The following is a 21151-nucleotide window of genomic DNA, read 5'->3' as shown; positions in this document are numbered from 1 at the left end:
TGTCAATTACAGGGAACACAATTTGGAACCGAGGTACGGATCCTTTCATACAAATCGGTTAAGCGGATGGGTTTTTAGGAATCCCGTGGGAACTCTTTGATTTTCCAGGATAAAAAGTGGCCTTTGTCCGTCCCCGGGATATATCCCGGGATATAACCGATTCTGACGAAATTTGGTACAGAGTTAGCTTATAAGCTAATTCTGACGAAATTTGGTACAGAGTTAGCTTATAAGCTAACCCTGTATCAAATTTCGTCAGAATCGGTTAAATTGTTGGGCCGTGAAAAGGTAGCAGACAGACAGACACACTTTCGCATTTATAATATTAAGTATGAATAGTATAGGTACCTTTGTAAAAGAAAATTGACAAAATGGGATTATCCAGTGGGTCCAGTTTAAGAAATAAATTAAAGTACCTATCTACTAATTTGTGAGAATAGTCGATACTTTAATTTATTTCTTAAACTGGACCTTTTCAAGTAAAGATTTTTATATAAACCTTTGAGGATGATATTGCCATTAGTCGCAAATAAAATAACCATAAGCCTACGTTGTCGCATTAGTTTACAAATTGCGAAAAACCAAATTAAATTTGAATTTCGCGGGCAGGCCGGGCTCATGACCCCATCTGCATTCTGTAATAGGTATATACCTACCTAACCTATTGTACTCTGTGCGTGCTCTATGCTAATGACACGGGTTTGCCTTTCAAGTAAAGATTTTTTTTAAATAAACCTGTGAGGACGATACTGCCATTGGCGCAATTAAAATGCCATAAGCCTACTTTTTCGTATTAGTTTACAAAATGTGAAATACCAAATTTAATTTGAATTTCGCGGGCAAACCTTAGATATAAGCAATTTTGTACAATTTTTAGAAAGACCTTAAAAGAGTTATATCCAGGGCTGTAAAATAAATTAAAAAAAAAAAAGATTGCTGTTCGCAGCATGGTTCGCAGCAAATATAGTAGATAATCTATGGTTCGCAGATATCCTCTAACAAAGAGTATGTAATCACTACGTTATAAGAGGCAGCACTTCCGTACAAAAACGAAAATTATGAAAATGTATGAGATGTATTGCATGCTTCAATACCAACATAATATCACTCACACTGACAGAAAGACAGTACTGCCAACATAACCAAACAAGCAGCTCTGCTAGGGTTCTTCCTATTTTTTTTTAAATTGAATAGGTTTAAATTAAGAAACACAGAAAATTGTTTATATTTATTTATTATAAGACTTCATTCAGTAAATAAAGGTATTTATCACCTAAGGTTTAAACACAAATTTCATATAAATATCATTTAGAATAATTAATGTGTATACTACATCAATTGAAATGAAATTAATTAATATAACTAGTAAGAGCTCCAAACACCACAAACTGGCATATCTGAGCTTCATGATCCATGTTGTTACACCAGGATTCAGGGGAAAAAATCTCCAGTCTCTGTATCAGTATGTATAATCTTCTAGCCCCGTTACTCTTATTCACTGTTTACAACTGTAAAGTTAAAATGGTATGATTTAATTACCATTACAATACGTTAAAGATAAGAGAAATAACTACGCTAAAGAGAATAACCTAATTTTAAAGTGAACGCACACTTGTCGAAGGCGAACGAGTCAGACGAAACGAATTTTAGAATTCTATAAATGAAATCTCATGAAACCTCGCACACGGAACCTGCGTCAAATCGTCCGAATTTTCAACGCGTGGAAGTGTGCGAGGTTTCATGAGATTTCATATAATGAATTCTAAAATTTGTTACATTCGACTTGTTCAGCTCGGATAGTGTGTGTTCACTTTTACTGTGATTTGTGAGGTTATGATTCTGTGGATGCTACTGTGCTATATATCAGTACTGCACTCCATACAAAAGTTGATCTCTATATGAAAGATTCGCCTGCCTGTCCTCCTCTAATAATACTCTGTGCTGTTCGCTTTCTGTTTGTGTTTATTGTTTTCATCATTTTTCCAGTTCATTGTTGTATGAAGTTGTAAAATTGATGTCCGGTTTTTTCAAAGTACCTGTCGAGAGAAAACTTTTACTTAATAAAAATGTCGAACTGTGATTCTCAAAAGCCAGAGGCGGCTAAAGACAATGTCTCGACTAATTCTATTGATGAAGGATTGCCTCGAGAGCTGAGCCAGCTAAGTCTTTCAAGTGGATCTAATCCCGACGAATTCCATTGTAATAAAGGGCATTCCGAAACCACAATGAAAAACATTTACGGATATTACCAGGCACAAAAGCTATGCGATATTGCGTTAATTGCCGGTGGATGCAGGTAAGTACGGAATTAATAATTGTTTCCGCTAAAGACTCCAGTCATTTAATTTCTTTGGCCTTTGTTTTAATTACACACGCACAAAAGGTGTGATTGTATTGCTTAATTCACTTTTTTCGATGATAACATTAAGTAAATACTTTTAATTAGTTTTACTAGATTTCGCTGCTGCAATTTAAACAATTGCTAACGTAAGTTAGCAAAGTTTCAACTATTCTTTTAATAATGACTAAGTACCTACCTATATTTAATAAGGGAGCATTTTGATTCCAAATCTCAACATATTTATATTTTGTGACAGGATTCCAGCACACAAAGTTGTTTTAGCATCTTGCAGTGAGTACTTTGCGGCCATGTTCACAGGCTCCCTACGGGAAGCTCAATCATCAGAAATAACTCTAAAGCGAGTTGACTCACAAACACTAAGATCACTTGTTCATTATTGCTATACGGGCATTATAGGTATTATATAAATGATATAAATACATTTCTTTGTTCCTTTGTACATGTTGCAGTTTAGTATCACCAGATGCCTCATTTATTTTCAGAGCTAAGTGAAGACACTGTAGAGATCTTACTCTCAACAGCCAGCTTGCTGCAACTACATTCAGTTACAAAAGCATGCTGTGACTTTCTAGAGAAACAGTTAGACCCATGCAACTGTCTAGGGATAGCCTTGTTTGCTGAGCAACAATCTTGTTTGGGCTTGCACAAAAGTGCTCTGGATTATACCCACCAACATTTTATGCAGGTCAACAAATATTTTTACTAGTACTTTTTGTTCCTGTTTTGGATACCTAAAATGTTTAACGGCGCGCCCCGGCTCCGCACAGGTGCAACATAGATTATCGCCAATTAACACAAAAACAATATCAAACTATTAAACCATCCTCTTGTATCACTCCATAATTGGTGAAAACTGCATTAAAATCTATTGCGTAGTTTAAAAGATGTAAGCGTACATACAGACAAACGGAAGCGGCTTTACCTAAACTATGAAGAGATTTAATAACAATTAAATGTGTAAATAAGTAATTGCTTGAATCAAAATATATAATTTTTTAAAGAGTACTAGCCATTATTATAATTTAAAAATTATATTATGACTTGATATGGCTATATTATGTTAATTGATTCTGAAAAAGTATTTCCTTGTTTACACTCATTAACTACTTGTACAACATTCCATATCAAGTTTACCTTAAAAGTTGAATTCCTTAGAACTAAGTAGTTATAATAGATAGTACACATATATAAAAATAAATAGTCACAATAGAAATACTTTTTACAATAATTAAACTAGACAATGCCCACAAGTTTGTTTGCAAATATATAGGTTTTTAAAAATCCAATGGGAACTCTTTAATTTTGCGAGATAAAAATTAACCTATGTGTTTATTCATGGTATATCTCCATTCCACAGCCAAATCAGTTCTGAAGAAAGATAGTAATATTGAAAGTACTTGGGAAAATTGATTTTTCCATTACAGAAGTTTTAATTGCTGGATTGCAATCCAGCAATTAAAACTTCTGTAAATCTGTTTCTTAAATTTTACTCAAAAACACTTGAGTCACATTTGTAGAGCACTATCTCTTCTCTTGTGTGTTTTGTATCTTCTTTCTTGCATTCGAGCATTAATTGTACAGTTGCTGCATGTAAAGCCTGACCAGAAAAATATAACACCTCGCTATATTGTGGAAAACCTGTGGAACTAATTTATACAAGACCATATACAGTATACTCTGCGACCATAGACTATTTTAATTGCAAGTTTTTTATAATTCTGGTCAGGTTATAAACTTTTTTTATTTTACATAACAAGTACATACTTATTATTGTATAGTATGGTCATTGACAAGAGCTTTAAGTTTAACACCTTGATTTTTTTGCATAATGTCAGTCGTTGACAGCTTCAGTTAACATTTTAGGTTGTAAAGCACCAAGAGTTCCTCGCCTTACAGACTGAACAGTTGTCAAATTTGCTCAAATCAGATGATCTCAATGTAGAGACTGAAGAAACCGTGTTTGAAAGTCTTATGACATGGGTGCAGCACGACAAAGCTAATAGGGATAAGCATTTGGCAGATTTGCTCAAGCTGGTTAAACTGCCCCTTCTCTCATCAGAGGTAATTCTTCATTTTCATAACAATTAACTATATTAACATGGGTCATTTGCTCAACTAGATCTAGGTCTGAAGTGTGAAAAATAAGTGCTTACCTATTTAAAGTTCACACCAACCTCATAAAATAAACTGACTGAATGCCAGTTATTTTTTGCTTAAACCCACACTCATAAAATGGTAAATAGACATCAATTCCATATCAATATTTTTTATTTATTATATTGAATTCCAGTACTTGATAGATAAAGTGGAACAAGCATGTGGTGATGTTGCTGAATGCCAGCCTCTGATAATGGAGGCTGTAAAGTGGCACTTATTGCCAGAAAGGCGGTCCCTTTTGTATTCACACAGGACAAGACCTCGGACTTCCACTATTGGAAGACTTCTGGCTATTGGAGGGATGGATGGATACAAGGTAAGTTAATAATAATTTAGTATCTCAAAACTTTCTTAATTTGGCAGTGTCCCTTTAACAGTATGGCAATAATAAGGCATGCTCTATTACCTTGTAATTTTTTAGGGAGCTAGCAACATGGAAATGTATGACCCTCGAACAAATTCATGGACTCCTTTTATGAGAATGGGGGCCAGAAGATTGCAGTTCGGAGTCGCAGTGATGCAAAATAAGCTTATTGTTGTAGGAGGCAGAGATGGATTGAAAACCTTGAATACGGTAACATAGATCTGCACAGGTCAATATAAGTACAATTTTAGGGTTCTGTACCTCAAAAGAAAAAATGGAACCCTTATTGGATTACTTTGTTGTCTGTCTGTCTGTCCGTCCGTCTGTTCTTCCGTTCTTCCGTCCGTCCGTCTGTCCGTCGTGTCTGTCAAGAAAACCTATAGGATATTTCCCGTTGACTTAGAATCATCTTTGGCAGATAGCTATAGGTCTTATAGCACACGTAAAGGAAAAAATCCGAAAAACTGAATTTGTGTTTACATCACACAAAAAAAAATTAAATGAATTTTATTACTAGAGCGCCATCTATATGATATTTACTAAATCACATATAGATGGCGCTGTTGTCATTATTTTGCAGTATTGCATATAAAAATGTTAAAATATTTTGTACATTGGTATGGACCCTTCTTATGCGAGTCCGATTTGAGATGTTATGTTACAAAGGAACAAGCATGTATTATGGTTTCTATACACTACTTATGATAAGAAATACTTTATTTTCATTTCTAAATGCTAATAATAATAATTACATAATATGAATCTTAGGTGGAGTGTTTTGATCTCACGTCATTAAGCTGGAGCACTCTCGCCCCCATGAACACCCACCGGCACGGCCTGGGCGTGGCCGTGTTGGGTGACGGGCCCAACTCCCCCATCTACGCCGTGGGAGGCCACGATGGCTGGATCTATCTCAATTCTGTTGAAAGGTATTTGATTTCAAGTCCCAGAGCTGAAGCACTCTTGCGCCCATGAACCATGAACACTCTTGCGCCCATGAACCATGAACACTCACCGCCACGGCCTGGACGTGGCAGTGCTAGGTGAATGGATCCAACTCCCATCTACATTTTTCATTATTTGATTTGTCTGCTATCAGCCGAAAAACATAAGCAGTAGTTTATCATCGAATGTCAATTACCGAATGTTCCATAATGTTTACGTTCAGATGGGACGCGTGTTCGCGCACTTGGACGATCGTTTCGCCGATGGCGGGCGCGCGCAGCACGTGCGACGTGGCGGCGTTGCGCGGGCGCCTGTACGCCGTGGGCGGGCGCGACGGCGGCGCGTGCCTGCGCTCCGTCGAGTGCTACGACCCCGCCACCAACCACTGGACCAACTGCGCGCCCATGACAAGACGGCGCGGCGGCGTCAGCGTGAGTGCTCTGTGTGTACTCGGTATATGAGCGGCGAAGCGTGGGCTCACGACGTGTGTGTGCAGGTGTGCGCGGCGGGCGGCTTCCTGTACGCGCTGGGCGGGCACGAGGCGCCGGCCAACACGGTGGGCGGGCGGCTGGCGTGCGTGGAGCGCTACGACCCCGCCGGCGACGCGTGGGTGCTGCTCGCGCGCCTGTCCTACGGCCGCGACGCCATCGGCTCCTGCTTGCTGGGTGACAGGATCGTCGCCGTCGGTGAGTCGCGTCCCGCACATCGGCGTCTCGTTCGCCCTCTTCACACTCACACGAGCATGCGCATTGCCGGCAGGCGGCTTCGACGGCGTGCAGTACCTGTGCGTGGTGGAGATGTACGACTCAGAGTGCAACAGCTGGCGCAAGCTCGCGCCGCTGAGCACGGGGCGCGCGGGCGCCGCAGTCGTGGCAGTGCCGCCGCCGCGGAACCTCTTCTGATACGCGCACCACCAGCTCGTCATCTACCTGCGGGTCTGAGTGCACGCTGCCCTCACTGCACTGAACTAGATCACCAGTGTCCATAATACCCGTATGTATTGTGTATATCTAAACTTTAAAGAACAAAAAAGTATTTCAGGTGCAAAAATAATAATATAGTATGTTTCATTGTTGACTTTATTCGTCTGCAGGGAAAGAGGCAAAGTTTTGCTACTTTACATATTTAATTATGGTCATAATCTCACAAATATGGCTAATTCTGTTGTACACAATTTCTGAATCAACTAAATCGACAGGTCTAAATCTAGTGCTGTCATTTTCCGCAGGGTTTCTAATACTATGCCGAATAAGTATAAAAAAGTTAGACTTTATACTTTGACGTAAGATTTTTTACTTCTTTATTACCTGTTACTTATGTCCCAAAGCTACCATGATCCAAACTTCATAGTCACTGATCGTTCCTCCCAGTGTTGGGGACAATACGCAGACAAATCAGCTTTTATAAAGTAACGAAGGTATACTCGCTCGCTCTTAGTCTAAAGTTAGAATTTATTTGATGCTTTAAGAATTTCCAATAACTCTGAACGCTCCCGAAAAAAAATTTCATTCATTCAAAATTTTCTTGTAATCTTGCATCTAGCGTTTTTCTCGCTGTAGTGAGAAGAAAAGTTGTGTGTTTCACACACTTGAAAATTAATTTGCGCTCTCGGAATTTTGAATTCCTCGCTACGCTTTGGATCCTATTTTTAACCCTTCGCTGACTCGACTTCAATACACACTCTGAGCCAAAATAACAGCTTTACAGCGTTGCATAACAAATAACTATTTTATTTATTGTTTTGAAATTGGAACCCTGAACAGAATTAGCCACAATCACTGTTTGTGGAGTCAAAAATTAAAACGAGCGAACTTTTGTACTTTAACTTACCTTAATAATAATAATTAAACATGTACTCTATCATCCTATAATTTGATAAGTAGTTCTTAGTTCTGTCCTAAATAATCCACGTCATCACAAAACATGACTACTTACATACCTAGACTTTATAAGACACGATTACATTCTACTTTTCATGTTTTAATACCTATTTTAGAGTGTTAAAGATTTTATTATATTTGCCATTTACGAGAAAGATAAGTAAATGAAATAACTTCATTACTTTGAATATCCGCATAAGTAATTATTGTAGGATGATTTTGAAGTGTTACATTTCACGTTAGGGCGTTTGTTTATGCACTCATTCGTATTCAATTCGTATTCGTTTCGTGAAAATACGATCCAAAGTGGTCGCCATACAAAACGAACATACACGTGTGCATTGATAGATTTTTTGACGCAATTTTTGAAAAATACGTTTTTCGTAAAAATACGAAAATGAATACGCATGAGTACACAAACGCCCTTCCGCTGTTGCCTTTGTAGTAATCCCGCGCAAACAGCCATCTCTACCTAATAAATAAAGATGGTTTTGAAAGAATTCTGGCGTCTTTGATAACGGATTTATTAGGCTAATAATTATACATAGATACATTTAATTTTATTTAGAAAATACCACTTTTACTCTTTTATGTAGGACCTAATCCAATAATATAATTAATTACTTACATTCAATGATGTGAGCTTTAAAAATTCAAAATTTCAAGTTTATTGATCTCAACCTCTTTTACGATTTGTTCAAATATTTTTATTTTATTAAGATTTTTTTTATTTTTACCTTCAATGCTTTTAAATATACTTATGGACTATTAAAAAAAGACTGTTTACTATTATTTTTAAGGGATTGAGATATCGAAAATATTATGTTATTTTAAACAAATTTTGTTATTTTCAGTAAATCATAAGCACTTACATTAACTTTGTATTTTCGAATTGCATATCTTTCAAAATTAACTTTTATGACTGTGTTTTATCACACCTTAGTATTATTTTGACTAGGTATGTATTTTAATTCATGCCTGAAAATAGAAGAACGTTTTATGTTTTCTTATGCATTGTCAATTCCAAAAATATGTGATGTTAAATTAAGAGGCTCACGAAACGCAAATATTTTTTTAGGTCAATTTCAGACAGTATTACTTATGTTATTAAATTTTTTACTTAAGAATGAGATAAATTCTTTTCGGGATTGTCCTGTGATGTTAGTAATAGAAAACGCTAGAAATATTATGATAGATTGTAATAAGCAGTGTTACTTAACACATAAAATAATTGTAATGTACGCTTTACATGGCGTAATAGTAAACGTAGAAACCTGTGATTAGATTGCGACTATTGTAATTGGCTGTATGTCACAGTTGCTAGATACCTACTCTTGTTCAGAGACAGTTATCGTTACATACTAAATTTTTAGCGTTTAAACTACCAAATCGTTGTCATATTTTAGCGCATATTTTTCGGTAAATGCGCGCCGAGCGAAGATGCTTCAAGATGACGGCATCATTAGATATCTGTATACCGGTATATTTACTGGTATCTCGGTAACGTTAATGAATCGTTACTTTTTAACGTTAATATAACGGCTTGGTAAAACTACAACAAAGATAAAGATATTCGGTCCCTGGTCTTGTTAAATCGTACATGTTTTATCAATAGAGCAATCATTGGCAGCCGCAAAAATTAATTTCATATCATGTCAATTCGTTTTCAAAAAGTTCATGTCTTTTTGTTTCACGTTGTATGAATAGGCCAATATTATTGACCTTTAGTGCTTGTTCAACCACACGTTTGGATTAGGCAGGAGTCTAAGTATATAATGTGGGTGACCCTGCTGTATAGTACACAATCTAGACTAAACTAAATTGACAGGCCAAAATGTATTGTTATCCTTTTCGGCAGGAATCATAACGAAAGGGATAGCAATATATTTAGACCTTCATTTTAGTTTGGTTTATAGATTATGCAAGTTCAATAAAATAAGCCATTTAGTATGTTATTTTAGTATGTGATCCAACACTAAAGATCAATAATATTAAGTTCCTAAAATAATTAAGTATCATAAAGGTTGAAAAATAATTTAGCACCTACTTTCATGAAAAGAATACTTATATTATGTAATGTAGTACCTAAGTCAACACTAACTTGTATGGGATATATTATCATACCTACCTTGCTTTACTCCTCATTATTTAACTTAGACCATTTTACTGAATTTTAAATAAAAATAATTTGTGATGCGAGATGGGCATCTTCTAAGTTTAAAATCAATACCAGCGATTTACCAATGATCAATAAATAATAATCAATATATTTTCTAAAAGTATTGCAATGGAATTAAAGTAAATCAGGCAGTGTTGCTTCTCTCTGGTTTTTGACCATCATGTCGACATTATTATATCCAAATTATATTTTTGTATTAGATTAAAACATGACGTAGTTTTAGAAATACTTAATACTTGGACGGTTAAATAGTACCTAGCTAACTACAATTTTTCGCCTGGTACTTAGTATATATTGTAATCATATTCATGTTGAAAATATTTATGTTTAATAATACCTGCCGAATTAAGAACCCTTCTCCTTTTATGAATTCGATTTAAAAAACCGGTCAAGTGCGAGTCGGACTCGTACACGAAGGGTTCCGTACCATTATACAAGATACAACACTATAAGTACTTTTTAATTTAAAGCATGGCGGCCATTTTAAAATTAGCCATCTTGGTTCGGCAATAACCCGGCACCGTGAAAATTTGAACTCTGCCTATTACGGTTCAGAAGATTCAACCCGCTGACAGACAGACGGACGGACAGAGAAGGTTTATTAATAATAGACTCCCGTTGGCCAGTGATGGATTAACCCTTAATCAAATTAAGCAATTGCCTAGGGCATCACGTCTGAGGGGGCACCAGAAGAAGCACAAAAAAAATCCGTCCTTAGGGCATCACGTCTCACTCTCACGTCACCAAAAACCACACCAACAAAAGTTTCTAGGACTAATTTGAAAATTCGCGCGTTTTAAGTTGACATAGAGTCCGACCTAGAGTCATAACCCCACTCCAGCTTGCCCACTCGCTGCCCGCTTGTGCATTCGACAATTCGAATGCCTCCGAAAGCCGCAAGGCGCATTTCAATAAATAAATAAATTATGCTTTGGTTTTTATTGTTGTCACACCTACTCCACTTCTAAAGTACGTTACATCTCATCATCTTATTTTACAAAAAACTAATGTTTTTAGGCGGTAAAGGTTTAAAGACCGATTCTAGTTGACATACGGATAGGGGGGCCCACAGGCATGGATTGCTTAGGGCATCATGTAGTCTTAATCCATCACTGCCGTTGGCACCTTTCGGGTACGGAACCCTAAAAATAACGTAGGGACTATTAATAGTTCTCGTTAGTCTTTAAAAAAAATTGCATTTAGCCATTATTGTGACTTTATCTACATTAATTTTATTATTAAGTACCTGTATACCTTTAGCGTAGGCAAGCAAAAATTATTACTTATGTAACACCTAGGTACTTTTGATTCTGTAGTTGATTATTTTGAATGGAGCCACCAATTCAAATTAATAGCAAAATCTTTTTTTTATAAAGTCTAGTCTAGTCAACTACTGAATTAATCGTCAACAATATATCTTTGTGAATAAAATATGTCCATAGACTGAAAATATTTATCTGAATTATTATAATGGTCCAAATTGTCCTAGCAGTAGACCATACTTATTACATAAATAATAATTATTAATTGGAGGAATAATTTCATCATTTAAATAAAGGGTACATACTTACATAATGTTTGTCCTTATTTCATTTTTTTATTAATTCATCGTTGTAATAATAATTTACAGTTCACCTACACATTGGAATATTTTAGAGTTTATTATGGTGGTGCAAACGAGCAAAACCTAAGTAGAGTTTTGCTCGTGACTTACAGATTTGATAGGAACTCTTTGTTTTCCCAGAATAAAAGCACTTTGCATAGTCCGCTACCTTTACCAAAAGAACCCAGGATAATAGAAGTAGTCTACCTGAATGCGAAAGTCTCATCAAAATTGGTTGTCATTTCGAAGATTATTCCAGATCAGGCTAGAAGTTCGAACACGCAATAGGTAGCTGGTATGCTCTCGTAGCCATAACGACCGCCAAAGTTTTTTTAGAAACTAATAAGTATTAAAAACCTAAGTAGGTACCTAAATTATTAATTTCATTCGATTTTATCTAATAAACAATAAAATTTGTATTTTTCCGGTATACAAAGGTTTTCCATCAGGGCCCAGGGCCTCAATTTCTAATTCTAGCCAGACTTGAAACTACCTCTTCCTTTGACGCGTTTTTAAAGTTACCCACATCCACTATTTCTGTGATTTATTAGACCAAAAAGCTAGAACCTAGAGCCGTAAAGGCAGTTGAAAATAAAAATACTTTTTTTTTTTTTTTTTTTTTTTTTTTTCTTCTCTCGTCTGGCTTTACACTGATTAGCCAATGTCAAGTGTGTAATTATTTAAACAAGTTAGGAAAACTATATTATTATGGACTTCGTCTCTGCTGGCGCCCGCCGACATACACGCGGCGCCCCTTTAGAGCGCTTCTCAGTCAGTTCCTCGGTCAGTTCCACCACCAATAAACATCAGCGGGACACAAAAACCGGCCACTTCTAACAAAAAAACACTCCAAAAAGTCACAACACGCGCGCCAACAAACGCCACCACAGACAAAGTCCCAATAAAAATACTTCACCTTGTAACACTTGGAGCTCGATTCCGCAAAACCTGCATCAATCATTATTACAATCGCAATCGTTGTTATTGGCTGAATTGATGGCATTCTTCCAGTAACAAAGTATTGTAGCCAATAGTGAACGAGCATCAACCAATCAGAGGTGATCACAGACCAGTAATAGATGATTGTGATCGTGACATTGTAACTGTCATTCTACCACAAAGTCTCAGGCTTGGGTTGTCACTTTTTTCTTTTTGCATAATCTTCGAAATTCAAATTCTTTTCATCTTTAATCTGTGGCAATAGTGTGTGGTTGAAAAGATTTCGGTGAATTATAAGATTTAGCTCCTAATAATTTCAAAAACTAAATCTCCAAAATGGCTCTTCACATACCTAAGGCACCGGGTATCCCACAAATGTTGAAAGAGGGGGCACGGGTAAGTTAAAATATTATAACCAAAACTTATGATCATGTCATGTGCATTGGGCAGTCGGTGCCCATATGATATTTTAAGTTCAAAAATTAGATTTTTTGCAGATATCTATCTTTATATCAATCTATTTACACACTTAGTACACTAAAACATTTAAGAAAAACAAAATATTATACCCTAAATGGCGAAAATCAAGTAACTATTCTTTTATTTAAGTTCAAAGAAATATCCACTTAAAAAATAGAATTCTATCGTTTTGTGACGCTACAGGTGGTAGCGTCACAAAATAGTAACTATTAGTAAATAACTACATACACTTTAGTAAATAAGCGGTTATAGGAGCAAACTGAAATCCGAAAGGTCTGAGGTTCAAACGCCACCCGTTGCACTATTGTCGCACCCACTCCTAGCACAAGCTTTACGCTTAGTTTGAGGGGAAAGGGGAATGTTAGTCATGACTAAATGACTAATATTCTTTAAAAAAATGAGATAAATACCTACACATATATTTCCAGATGTACTCTGGCTTAGAAGAAGCAGTGTACCGCAATATAAATGCTTGCAAACAATTCGCACAAAGTGTACGATCTGCATATGGTCCTAATGGAATGAATAAGATGATCATTAATCACATCGATAAACAGTTTGTGACAAGTGATGCAGGCACCATTATACGAGAGCTGGATGTGGAACACCCTGCGGCCAGGCTTATGGTGTTGGCTAGTCAGATGCAAGATGCAGAAGTCGGTGATGGTACCAATTTCGTAATTGTGATATCTGGCGCCTTACTTGAAGCTGCAGATGAGCTTTTACGTCTCGGAGTTACAACCAGTGAAATTGCAGAAGGATATGAAAGGGCCCTCGATAAATGCTTAGAAATCCTCCCTGAACTTGTTTGTCACGAAATCAAAGATTGTAAAAATGTTGAAGAGGTTATCAAATGTATCAAGCCAGCAATAATGTCCAAACAGTATGGAAATGAAGATTTTATTGCCAGTCTTGTTGCTAGAGCATCAGTGGCAATCCTGCCTGATAAAACTACATTCAATGTAGATAACGTCAGGATATGCAAGGTAAACTATTTAAACTCAAGGGATAAAAATTAAAGTGTCATTGTATCTTGGTATCATTACAGTGCCTATGTGGTAGGTGAACCTAATATGGTCATTGAATGCCTACTTTTTGCCTTTGTTTAATTGAACCATATTTGTTATATACATGGCATATATAATGCCATATTTAGACCCATCTTAATATGACATACTGCAAGTTTTTAAGCAGCTGGACCTCTGGAATCCATTAAAGATGAAAAAATAGTTCAGTTTTAGAATGATTATTGAAATAGGTTTAAAAATTTCTATATTAATAATGTTTTTTTTATTATAGATCCATGGAGCCGGTCTACTACAATCAGAAGTCCTTTCAGGCATGGTGTTCAAAAGAGAAGTTGAAGGAGATGTAACAAGTGCCTCAAAAGCTAAAATTGCAATTTACTCATGCCCCGTTGACATCACTCAAACAGAAACAAAGGGCACAGTGCTCATCAAGTCAGCCGATGAGCTTCTAAACTTCAGCAAGGGAGAGGAGTCTCTCCTAGAAAAGCAGATAAAAGATATTGCAGACACTGGGGTCAAAGTGATTGTTGCTGGAGCTAAATTTGGTGATATGGCATTGCATTTCCTCAATAAGTATGGTATAATGGCTGTTCGTCTCAATTCCAAATTTGATCTTCGTCGTCTTGCTAAGACTGTGAATGGTGTTGTAAGTTAAATTAATTTAATAATATAATCAATTATTATTAATCTAGGCCTAGATTTGTCGAAAATCATTTTAATCACAAGATTTTTTTGTAAATGTGGTAAAAGCTTTAACAAATTAAAATCAAACCACTAGGTATATACATATAGGATATAGCTTTAAAAAATCTAAGAAATTGGTGGACAGTTTTAAAACTGGTGGCCAAACGACCATGATCTGGAATCTGGACTATGTGACGAAATTCTTTAGTACACTTCTATAGATGTTTAACAAAGCCCTGCAACCAAACTCAGGGGGCAATATTAGGGAATATGTGACCGGCTAGTGCCAGCATTATAATAATAAACTTTTAATATTCATCCAACATCTCAAGGAACTTTCCCTTGGCTTTTGGGTCAAGTGCCAGATGCTGAAGACAATGTGTGTGGTAATCTTGTGCTTATTGAGTAGAGGTTCCCCTCAATAAATAAGAGTAATTATCCTTTGTTTCTTGATCAAAATTATTAACTTAATGATGTCTTTTAGGTACTGCCAAGATTGACTACACCAACAGCTCAAGAACTGGGTTTCTGTGATATAGTCAGAGTGGACGAGGTCGGAGACACGCGCGTAGTTGTGTTCAACATGGAGAGCAAGGAGTCCCGCATCTCCACAGTGGTTATCAGAGGTTCAACACAAAACTATATGGATGACATTGAGAGAGCCATTGATGATGGTGTCAATACATTTAAAGGCCTTGCTAAAGATGGAAGGTATGAAAATAAAGTATTATCTAAAAGAAAAGAATACTAAATCATTTATGACATAGGCCTTTCCTTCCAAGAAAGAGTTAGTAACACAAGGATGTATAAGCTTAATTTGCTATAATCTGCCAAAATAGACAAATCGGTATGGTACAAGTTACAACATGCAGCATATGATAAGCTTTTCCTGCTTCTTTAGTAGTGGGAGGCCAAGTGGTGCCCATGGCATGCTGCATGTTGTATCATACAGATTTGTCTCTTTTGATTTCAACTTTGTCACTGTTGATTTAGGTTTTTCTAGGACAAAAAGTCATAGCCTATGTCTATCTCTAGGATGCAAGCTATCTCTGTATTAAATTTTGTCAAAATCGGTTAAACAGATGGGTTGTGAAAAGGTAACGCAGACAGACACACTTTCGCATATTAGTGTGCTCTATGAATAACAAACGCTTTCAGGTATTAATAAATGTATTTTAATTTTGCATCACTTGATATTAATTTAAATAACTGAGTTAAGAATACCTACCTCTCAGCATTCAGTTTTAATGTAAAAAATGCTTATTATAAAATTTCTAAATAATTTTTAAATATACATATCAAAAATTGTGAAACCGAACAGGATTCTAACCTGTATCTTCTGGGTTCGCGCGCGTCTGAGTTTGATATGTATTTAAAAATTATTTAGAAAATCTTGAAGTGTAGGTAAAAAAACACTACCTATCATAAAAATTATAAAATTTTGCTGCTTATTCATTTTAGATTTGTTGCGGGAGCCGGTGCTACTGAAATAGAATTGGCTCAAAAACTCCTGCAGTATGCTGATACACTGCCAGGCTTGGAACAGTATGCTGTTCGTAAGTTTGCTGTAGCACTGGAGAGCATTCCACGAGCTTTGGCTGACAACTCTGGAGCAAACGCCACAGAAGTTATCAACAATATCTACAAAGCACACAGGGTAATCTAAATCACCTTTGTCCTCATTATTAGGGTTCCGTACCTCAAAAGGAAAAACGGAACCCTTATAGGATTACTTTGTTGTCTGTCTGTCTGTCCGTCCGGCTTTCGTGTCTGTCAAGAAAGCCTATAGGCTACTTCCCGTTGACCTAGAATCATGAAATTTGGCAGGTAGGTCTTATAGCACAAGTAAAGGAAAAACCGTGAAGTTGTGGTTACATCACAATAAAAAAAAATTATTAAAATGTATTTCAATTTTCAAAGTATGATAACTATACCAAGTGGCGTATCATATGAAAAGTCTTTGCCTATACATTCGTAAGAAGATTTATTTATTTTTATGCATAAGGGTCAAATGCGAGTTGGACTCGGACAGGAAGGGTTCCATTATCCATGCCATTTTCCATAAATAACACCTTTTAATTTTCCTGGTGACCATTTTGAAATTTTTATTATTTGTTGTTATAGTGGCAATAGAAATACACATTTTCATAGAATGAAATGTTTCATTTTTTTATTTATATTTTAATAAAGTACTCATTAGCGCCCAATAACAGTGTAATTTAACAAAAATTCTAAATATTTAATTCAGTAATTTTTGTTTACTCTACAGGAAAATAACAAGTATGCTGGATTTGATATAGATTCAGAAAACAATGGAGTATGTGATGCAAAAGAAAAGGGTATTCTTGATTTATATGTATTGAAGTACTGGGGCCTTAAATATGCTGTTGGTGCTGCAACTACTATTTTAAAGGTTGATCAAATCATCATGGCTAAGAGAGCTGGAGGGCCTAAAGCTAAAGCAAAGGCAGACAGTGACGATGAATCATAATAATACTTGAATATCAACCAGTCCTCCACTGAACTTGTGATTATCACATTGAGTTCATCACAATCGTCATTATTGGCTGAATTTACAGTACTCTTGCTTTGCTACAATAATTATGAGTTGGTAACTAAGCCAATAAGTGAGTGTCAGTCAATGGGAAGTGATTGGAATTAATATTTTTTATATTGTTGCTGTCCAAGTTCCAGTGCTAGGGCCAGATTATTATACTTGATAGAATGAGGATATTTTTGTTTAATTTGATAATTAACTTATAAGTTATAATAGTAATTTTCTATGTATGTGAATGTTTGCTTATCATCTTATTAAGATGCGTGGTATATAACAATGCTTGATTATAACATAACCTTTAGTTTCCACTTGTCGCTACTCGTTGTCGACACTGAGTATTAAAATATAACTTAAAATCCTGTGTTTTATTATTTATTTGACGTTTTAAGTACTTTACCACCGTAAAATGCTGCTGGAATTGAAGAGGGGAAGGGCAGGGTATCCTACACTACTATACGATAACGTATTATGTATATCATTTCCGCTCCAGACTTAAAAAATAGCCTATCTATAAATAAATAAATCTATAAATCTATGCTTTCTTCTCTGATCTTAAGGGGCATGAGACCGGCCTGCCCGCGAAATTCAAATTTAATTTGGTTTTTCGCAATTTGTAAAATAATACGTCAACGTCAATACAGTTTAAGAAATTAATTAAAGTATCTAGTACTAATTTGTGAGAATAGTCGATACTTTAATTAATTTCTTAAACTGGACCTTTTCAAGTAAAGATTTTTATATAAACCTGTGAGAATGATACTGCCACTGTCGGAATGCCATAAGCCTACGTTGTCGTATTAGTTCACAAATTGCGAAATATACATCGATGGAAAAACCAAATTAAATTTGGATTTCGCGGGCAGGCCGGTCTCATGGCCCTTAAACAATATAAATTACTTACTAAATTATGGTATTACTAATTTTCTAATGCTAATATTTTATTGTATACTATAGGTATCATTTATTTCAAAAATTAGTAACACCTGAACTAATTAGATCAGGTTGTTCTTGGACATAGGCCTCCTAGCATGCCTCTAGAATCCGCCATTTCTCTGTGAAACGCCAGACTGCGCCATGCAGATATAATGGCGCTATCCTTTTGGCAAGTCATCTTTTCTGTGGCCGTCTTGATCTGTTCTCATCTCTGGGGTAGGAAGGTAAGTACTAAGTACCATAGGACAGCGTGACACTTCACAAGATGGTGGATCATGTGAAATGTCACGCTGTCCCCTTGTATGTGGTGTCGCTAAGTAAAAAATTCTGAAACTCACAATTTTTTTATATATTTGCAGAGATTGTTATATTTGAGTCATTTCATAATATGTACATAACTATACTGTCAATAGATACAGCTCTTTGGATACAGCATAATAAATATATCTGTATCTTGTAACTATATTTACCACTACGTAAATATAGTATTGACAGGTTGCAAGTCCAGGGCCTATCAATGGTTTTTATTATTCTTTCTCGCTGTGAAACAGGAGCTGCTTTCCCAATTTCTCATTCAGTTAAAATTACACAAAACTTCTCGGTTTTCTTCGTTGATATTTTCACCATATTCTCTAAAATTGAGATTTTATTCGCTGGCAGCTTTTGTTCTACAAATAACTACGCCCACCCTGTCAATGTCATTCAAGTGCCAAAAGATCCTTGTGGTACTGTAGTGTTAAGCTATGAGTGTTACTTCATTACTTTATTCTATAATCACTTCTTTACTCTATGATTGCATTGTTTTCTTTACTTGTTACTTACTTGTTACCTAGTTGTTTCTTGTTTTCTTTGACGCACAATTTTCAATTTTGACGTATGACGTTTGTACCTACTGAATTTAAATTTTCATTTCTATCTGAAATTTGATAATTCCATCTTAGATAAATTCAATAATTCAGTACCTTGAACGTTCATAGAGATTTGTGACTGTGTAGCATAATAATAATTACGGTTTGGGTAATTACGGATATAATAAAATTAGAAAACGTCAAAGATGTCGTCTTATAAGGTAAGTCTACCTAAATATTTTAAAAAATATTTGATGCATTAATAATAAACACAATATCAAATTATAAAACTGTACTTGATTTGCTAGTAGTAACCTATATTTTATACAAAAATAACCTGTGAATGTGTTTCATATAATTTCAGCCCATTGACTCGAAAAGAGAAGAATTTAGACGGTATTTAGAGCGTGCCGGCGTGATGGACGCTCTAACAAAGGTTCTTGTGAGCCTTTATGAAGAACCTGACAAACCAGAAGATGCCCTGGAATATGTACGTAAACATCTCGGTACTGACGGAGGTGAGGATGAATTGGAGGCAGCAAGGGCCCGCATTGCTGAGCTCGAAGCAGAAAATGCGATGCTCAAAGAAGCAGCGCCAACAGAGGGCTGAATTCTTAGTGTATTACTATTAAGTTGATCTCAATGTGAAATGATCTCAAACTTGTTGATTCTAAAGAAATATAAGAGTACCTAATATACTAGAATAATACCTACTTAATTTGTTAATGATTAAATATTAAGATTGTTTTAGTTCATGTGCTTGAAGCACAAATTTTTGTTACAATTTATGTTACAAAAAAAGAAAAATTTTTGTTACAATTTATGACCTATGTTTAGAATTTAAAATGATATGTTGATTATTTTGGTTTGTAGCTGTGAATGTGCAGAATGCACAAATTTTTTGGTTTACATTATTAGTTAAGTAATATTTAATAATAATTTGACATTTTAATTTAGACTAGTCTGTTTATACACAGACAACCTTATTCCTGCTACCAGTTAACTTATCTAATCCTTATCATAGTAATTACTAATTATAATATAAACACATTACGCAAGTGACCTGAAATAACAATCGATTTGCTGCAACTAAAAAAATGTGAACTATAAGTTATAACCCAGATGCAAGATGTTGCATTAATGTATGTTTACCTATTTGTTCAGACTTCAGCAGTGTAGTGTTTCAGTGTGCAGTGAATGGTTTAAATCTATCCCTTTACTCTAATAGTTACAAAAATAACATCTATATATTATAAAATTTTAAATTACAAATAAAAAATATGAAAACAGCATTTATTTAATTTGTTTCTTCTAACAAAAAAGTAGATACAACAAAATTCATATCCATACTTTCCTAGTAATATTAATTTATGAATTCAAGTGTTTGTTAACTCCATGGCCCATCTGCCAGGTGGCTCTTAAATGTGGGTAGAGTTTTGGGGCCTGGGGACCCTTTAAACTAATAAATAAAATTGGAGTGTCTGTCTGTAATTTCGAAATAACTACCTCATATTAAGCTCATATGGTTATTTGAATCACACCATTTGACCCATTGAATCATAACTGAATCACACGTTTTTGTCTGTTTAAACAGGCTAATCTTCAGAACAGCTGAACCTATTTTGACGGGATTTTCACAGACAAGTAGAGGATTGGCCAGGGAGTAACATAGGCTACTTTTTAAACCGACTTTCAAAAATGGAGGAGTTGTGATTTTCTACCTATGTACACAGATATCTCCGAGATTTCTGAACTGATTTGTGTAATTTTTAGGAACTTTGCGACATTGTTCCATAAAAAATTTGGATTCTAACTCCTCAATCCTGATGCTGCAGGGGATGTGACCACCCAAACTGATAGGATTTAGAAACTCAGCTATAAATTGACATTGAGCTCGAGGACCTTCCTCAACGCTGATGCTGTAAGGAATTGCATTACCCTAAATCCTGCTGATCCCTCGGGATTTTTAAAGGATCATCCATTTAAATGATTTTACGTAGTACAGAAAAAAGTTGCATCCTGGGGATGGAATATTACAGAGAGGCTACTTTTGTCCTGGGAGAGGCTAAGTTGTTCCCACAGGATTTTTAAAAACCTAAATCTATGGACTGATTTTGTGCTTACATCACAAAAAAAATGAATTGTAATTTCTGATTCTAGCACGGAACCCTTTATGTGCGAGTCCAACTCGC

At 35.6% G+C, this 21151-nt stretch overlaps 4 protein-coding genes across 5 annotated transcripts in view; 3 read left to right on the top strand and 1 right to left on the bottom strand.

The window, feature by feature from the left end:
* The window catches only part of LOC123870135, a 275095-nt gene that overhangs the window by 59955 nt on the left and 193989 nt on the right, over positions 1–21151 (bottom strand). The gene's annotated exons all lie outside the window — the stretch shown is intronic.
* LOC123870123 (kelch-like protein 5) lies at positions 1719–8293 on the top strand. The gene is made up of 10 exons (XM_045913293.1): positions 1719–2296; positions 2598–2758; positions 2845–3047; positions 4226–4423; positions 4653–4835; positions 4941–5093; positions 5652–5812; positions 6052–6259; positions 6325–6514; positions 6588–8293. Exons 1-10 carry the CDS (start codon positions 2067–2069, stop codon positions 6728–6730), a joined length of 1830 nt encoding a protein of 609 aa, XP_045769249.1. The 5' UTR covers positions 1719–2066; the 3' UTR covers positions 6731–8293.
* Positions 12662–17530, top strand: LOC123870127 (T-complex protein 1 subunit theta). Its single transcript, XM_045913299.1, has 6 exons — positions 12662–12825; positions 13338–13895; positions 14209–14583; positions 15106–15332; positions 16083–16278; positions 16891–17530. Exons 1-6 carry the CDS (start codon positions 12766–12768, stop codon positions 17110–17112), a joined length of 1638 nt encoding a protein of 545 aa, XP_045769255.1. The 5' UTR covers positions 12662–12765; the 3' UTR covers positions 17113–17530.
* Positions 18956–19728, top strand: LOC123870140 (c-Myc-binding protein). The gene is made up of 2 exons (XM_045913316.1): positions 18956–19180; positions 19324–19728. Exons 1-2 carry the CDS (start codon positions 19166–19168, stop codon positions 19567–19569), a joined length of 261 nt encoding a protein of 86 aa, XP_045769272.1. The 5' UTR covers positions 18956–19165; the 3' UTR covers positions 19570–19728.

The sequence above is a fragment of the Maniola jurtina genome, chromosome 12, assembly GCF_905333055.1.
Source record: "Maniola jurtina chromosome 12, ilManJurt1.1, whole genome shotgun sequence".
NCBI classification, from domain to species: Eukaryota; Metazoa; Arthropoda; class Insecta; order Lepidoptera; family Nymphalidae; genus Maniola; species Maniola jurtina.
Note: the sequence above shows the minus strand (reverse complement) of the source record. Positions and strands in the feature narration are given on the sequence as shown.

What these genes read in the sequence shown, in the direction of transcription:
- LOC123870123 (XM_045913293.1), top strand. Translation starts at nt 2,067, where the DNA reads ATGTCGAACTGTGATTCTCAAAAGCCAGAGGCGGCTAAAGACAATGTC. An exon ending in CCCACCAACATTTTATGCAG is followed by an intron (nt 3,048 to 4,225) that starts GTCAACAAATAT and finishes TTAACATTTTAG; the next exon opens with GTTGTAAAGCACCAAGAGTT. An exon ending in GACGGCGCGGCGGCGTCAGC is followed by an intron (nt 6,260 to 6,324) that starts GTGAGTGCTCTG and finishes GTGTGTGTGCAG; the next exon opens with GTGTGCGCGGCGGGCGGCTT.
- LOC123870127 (XM_045913299.1), top strand. Translation starts at nt 12,766, where the DNA reads ATGGCTCTTCACATACCTAAGGCACCGGGTATCCCACAAATGTTGAAA. An exon ending in TGTTGAAAGAGGGGGCACGG is followed by an intron (nt 12,826 to 13,337) that starts GTAAGTTAAAAT and finishes ATATATTTCCAG; the next exon opens with ATGTACTCTGGCTTAGAAGA. An exon ending in ATATCTACAAAGCACACAGG is followed by an intron (nt 16,279 to 16,890) that starts GTAATCTAAATC and finishes TTTACTCTACAG; the next exon opens with GAAAATAACAAGTATGCTGG.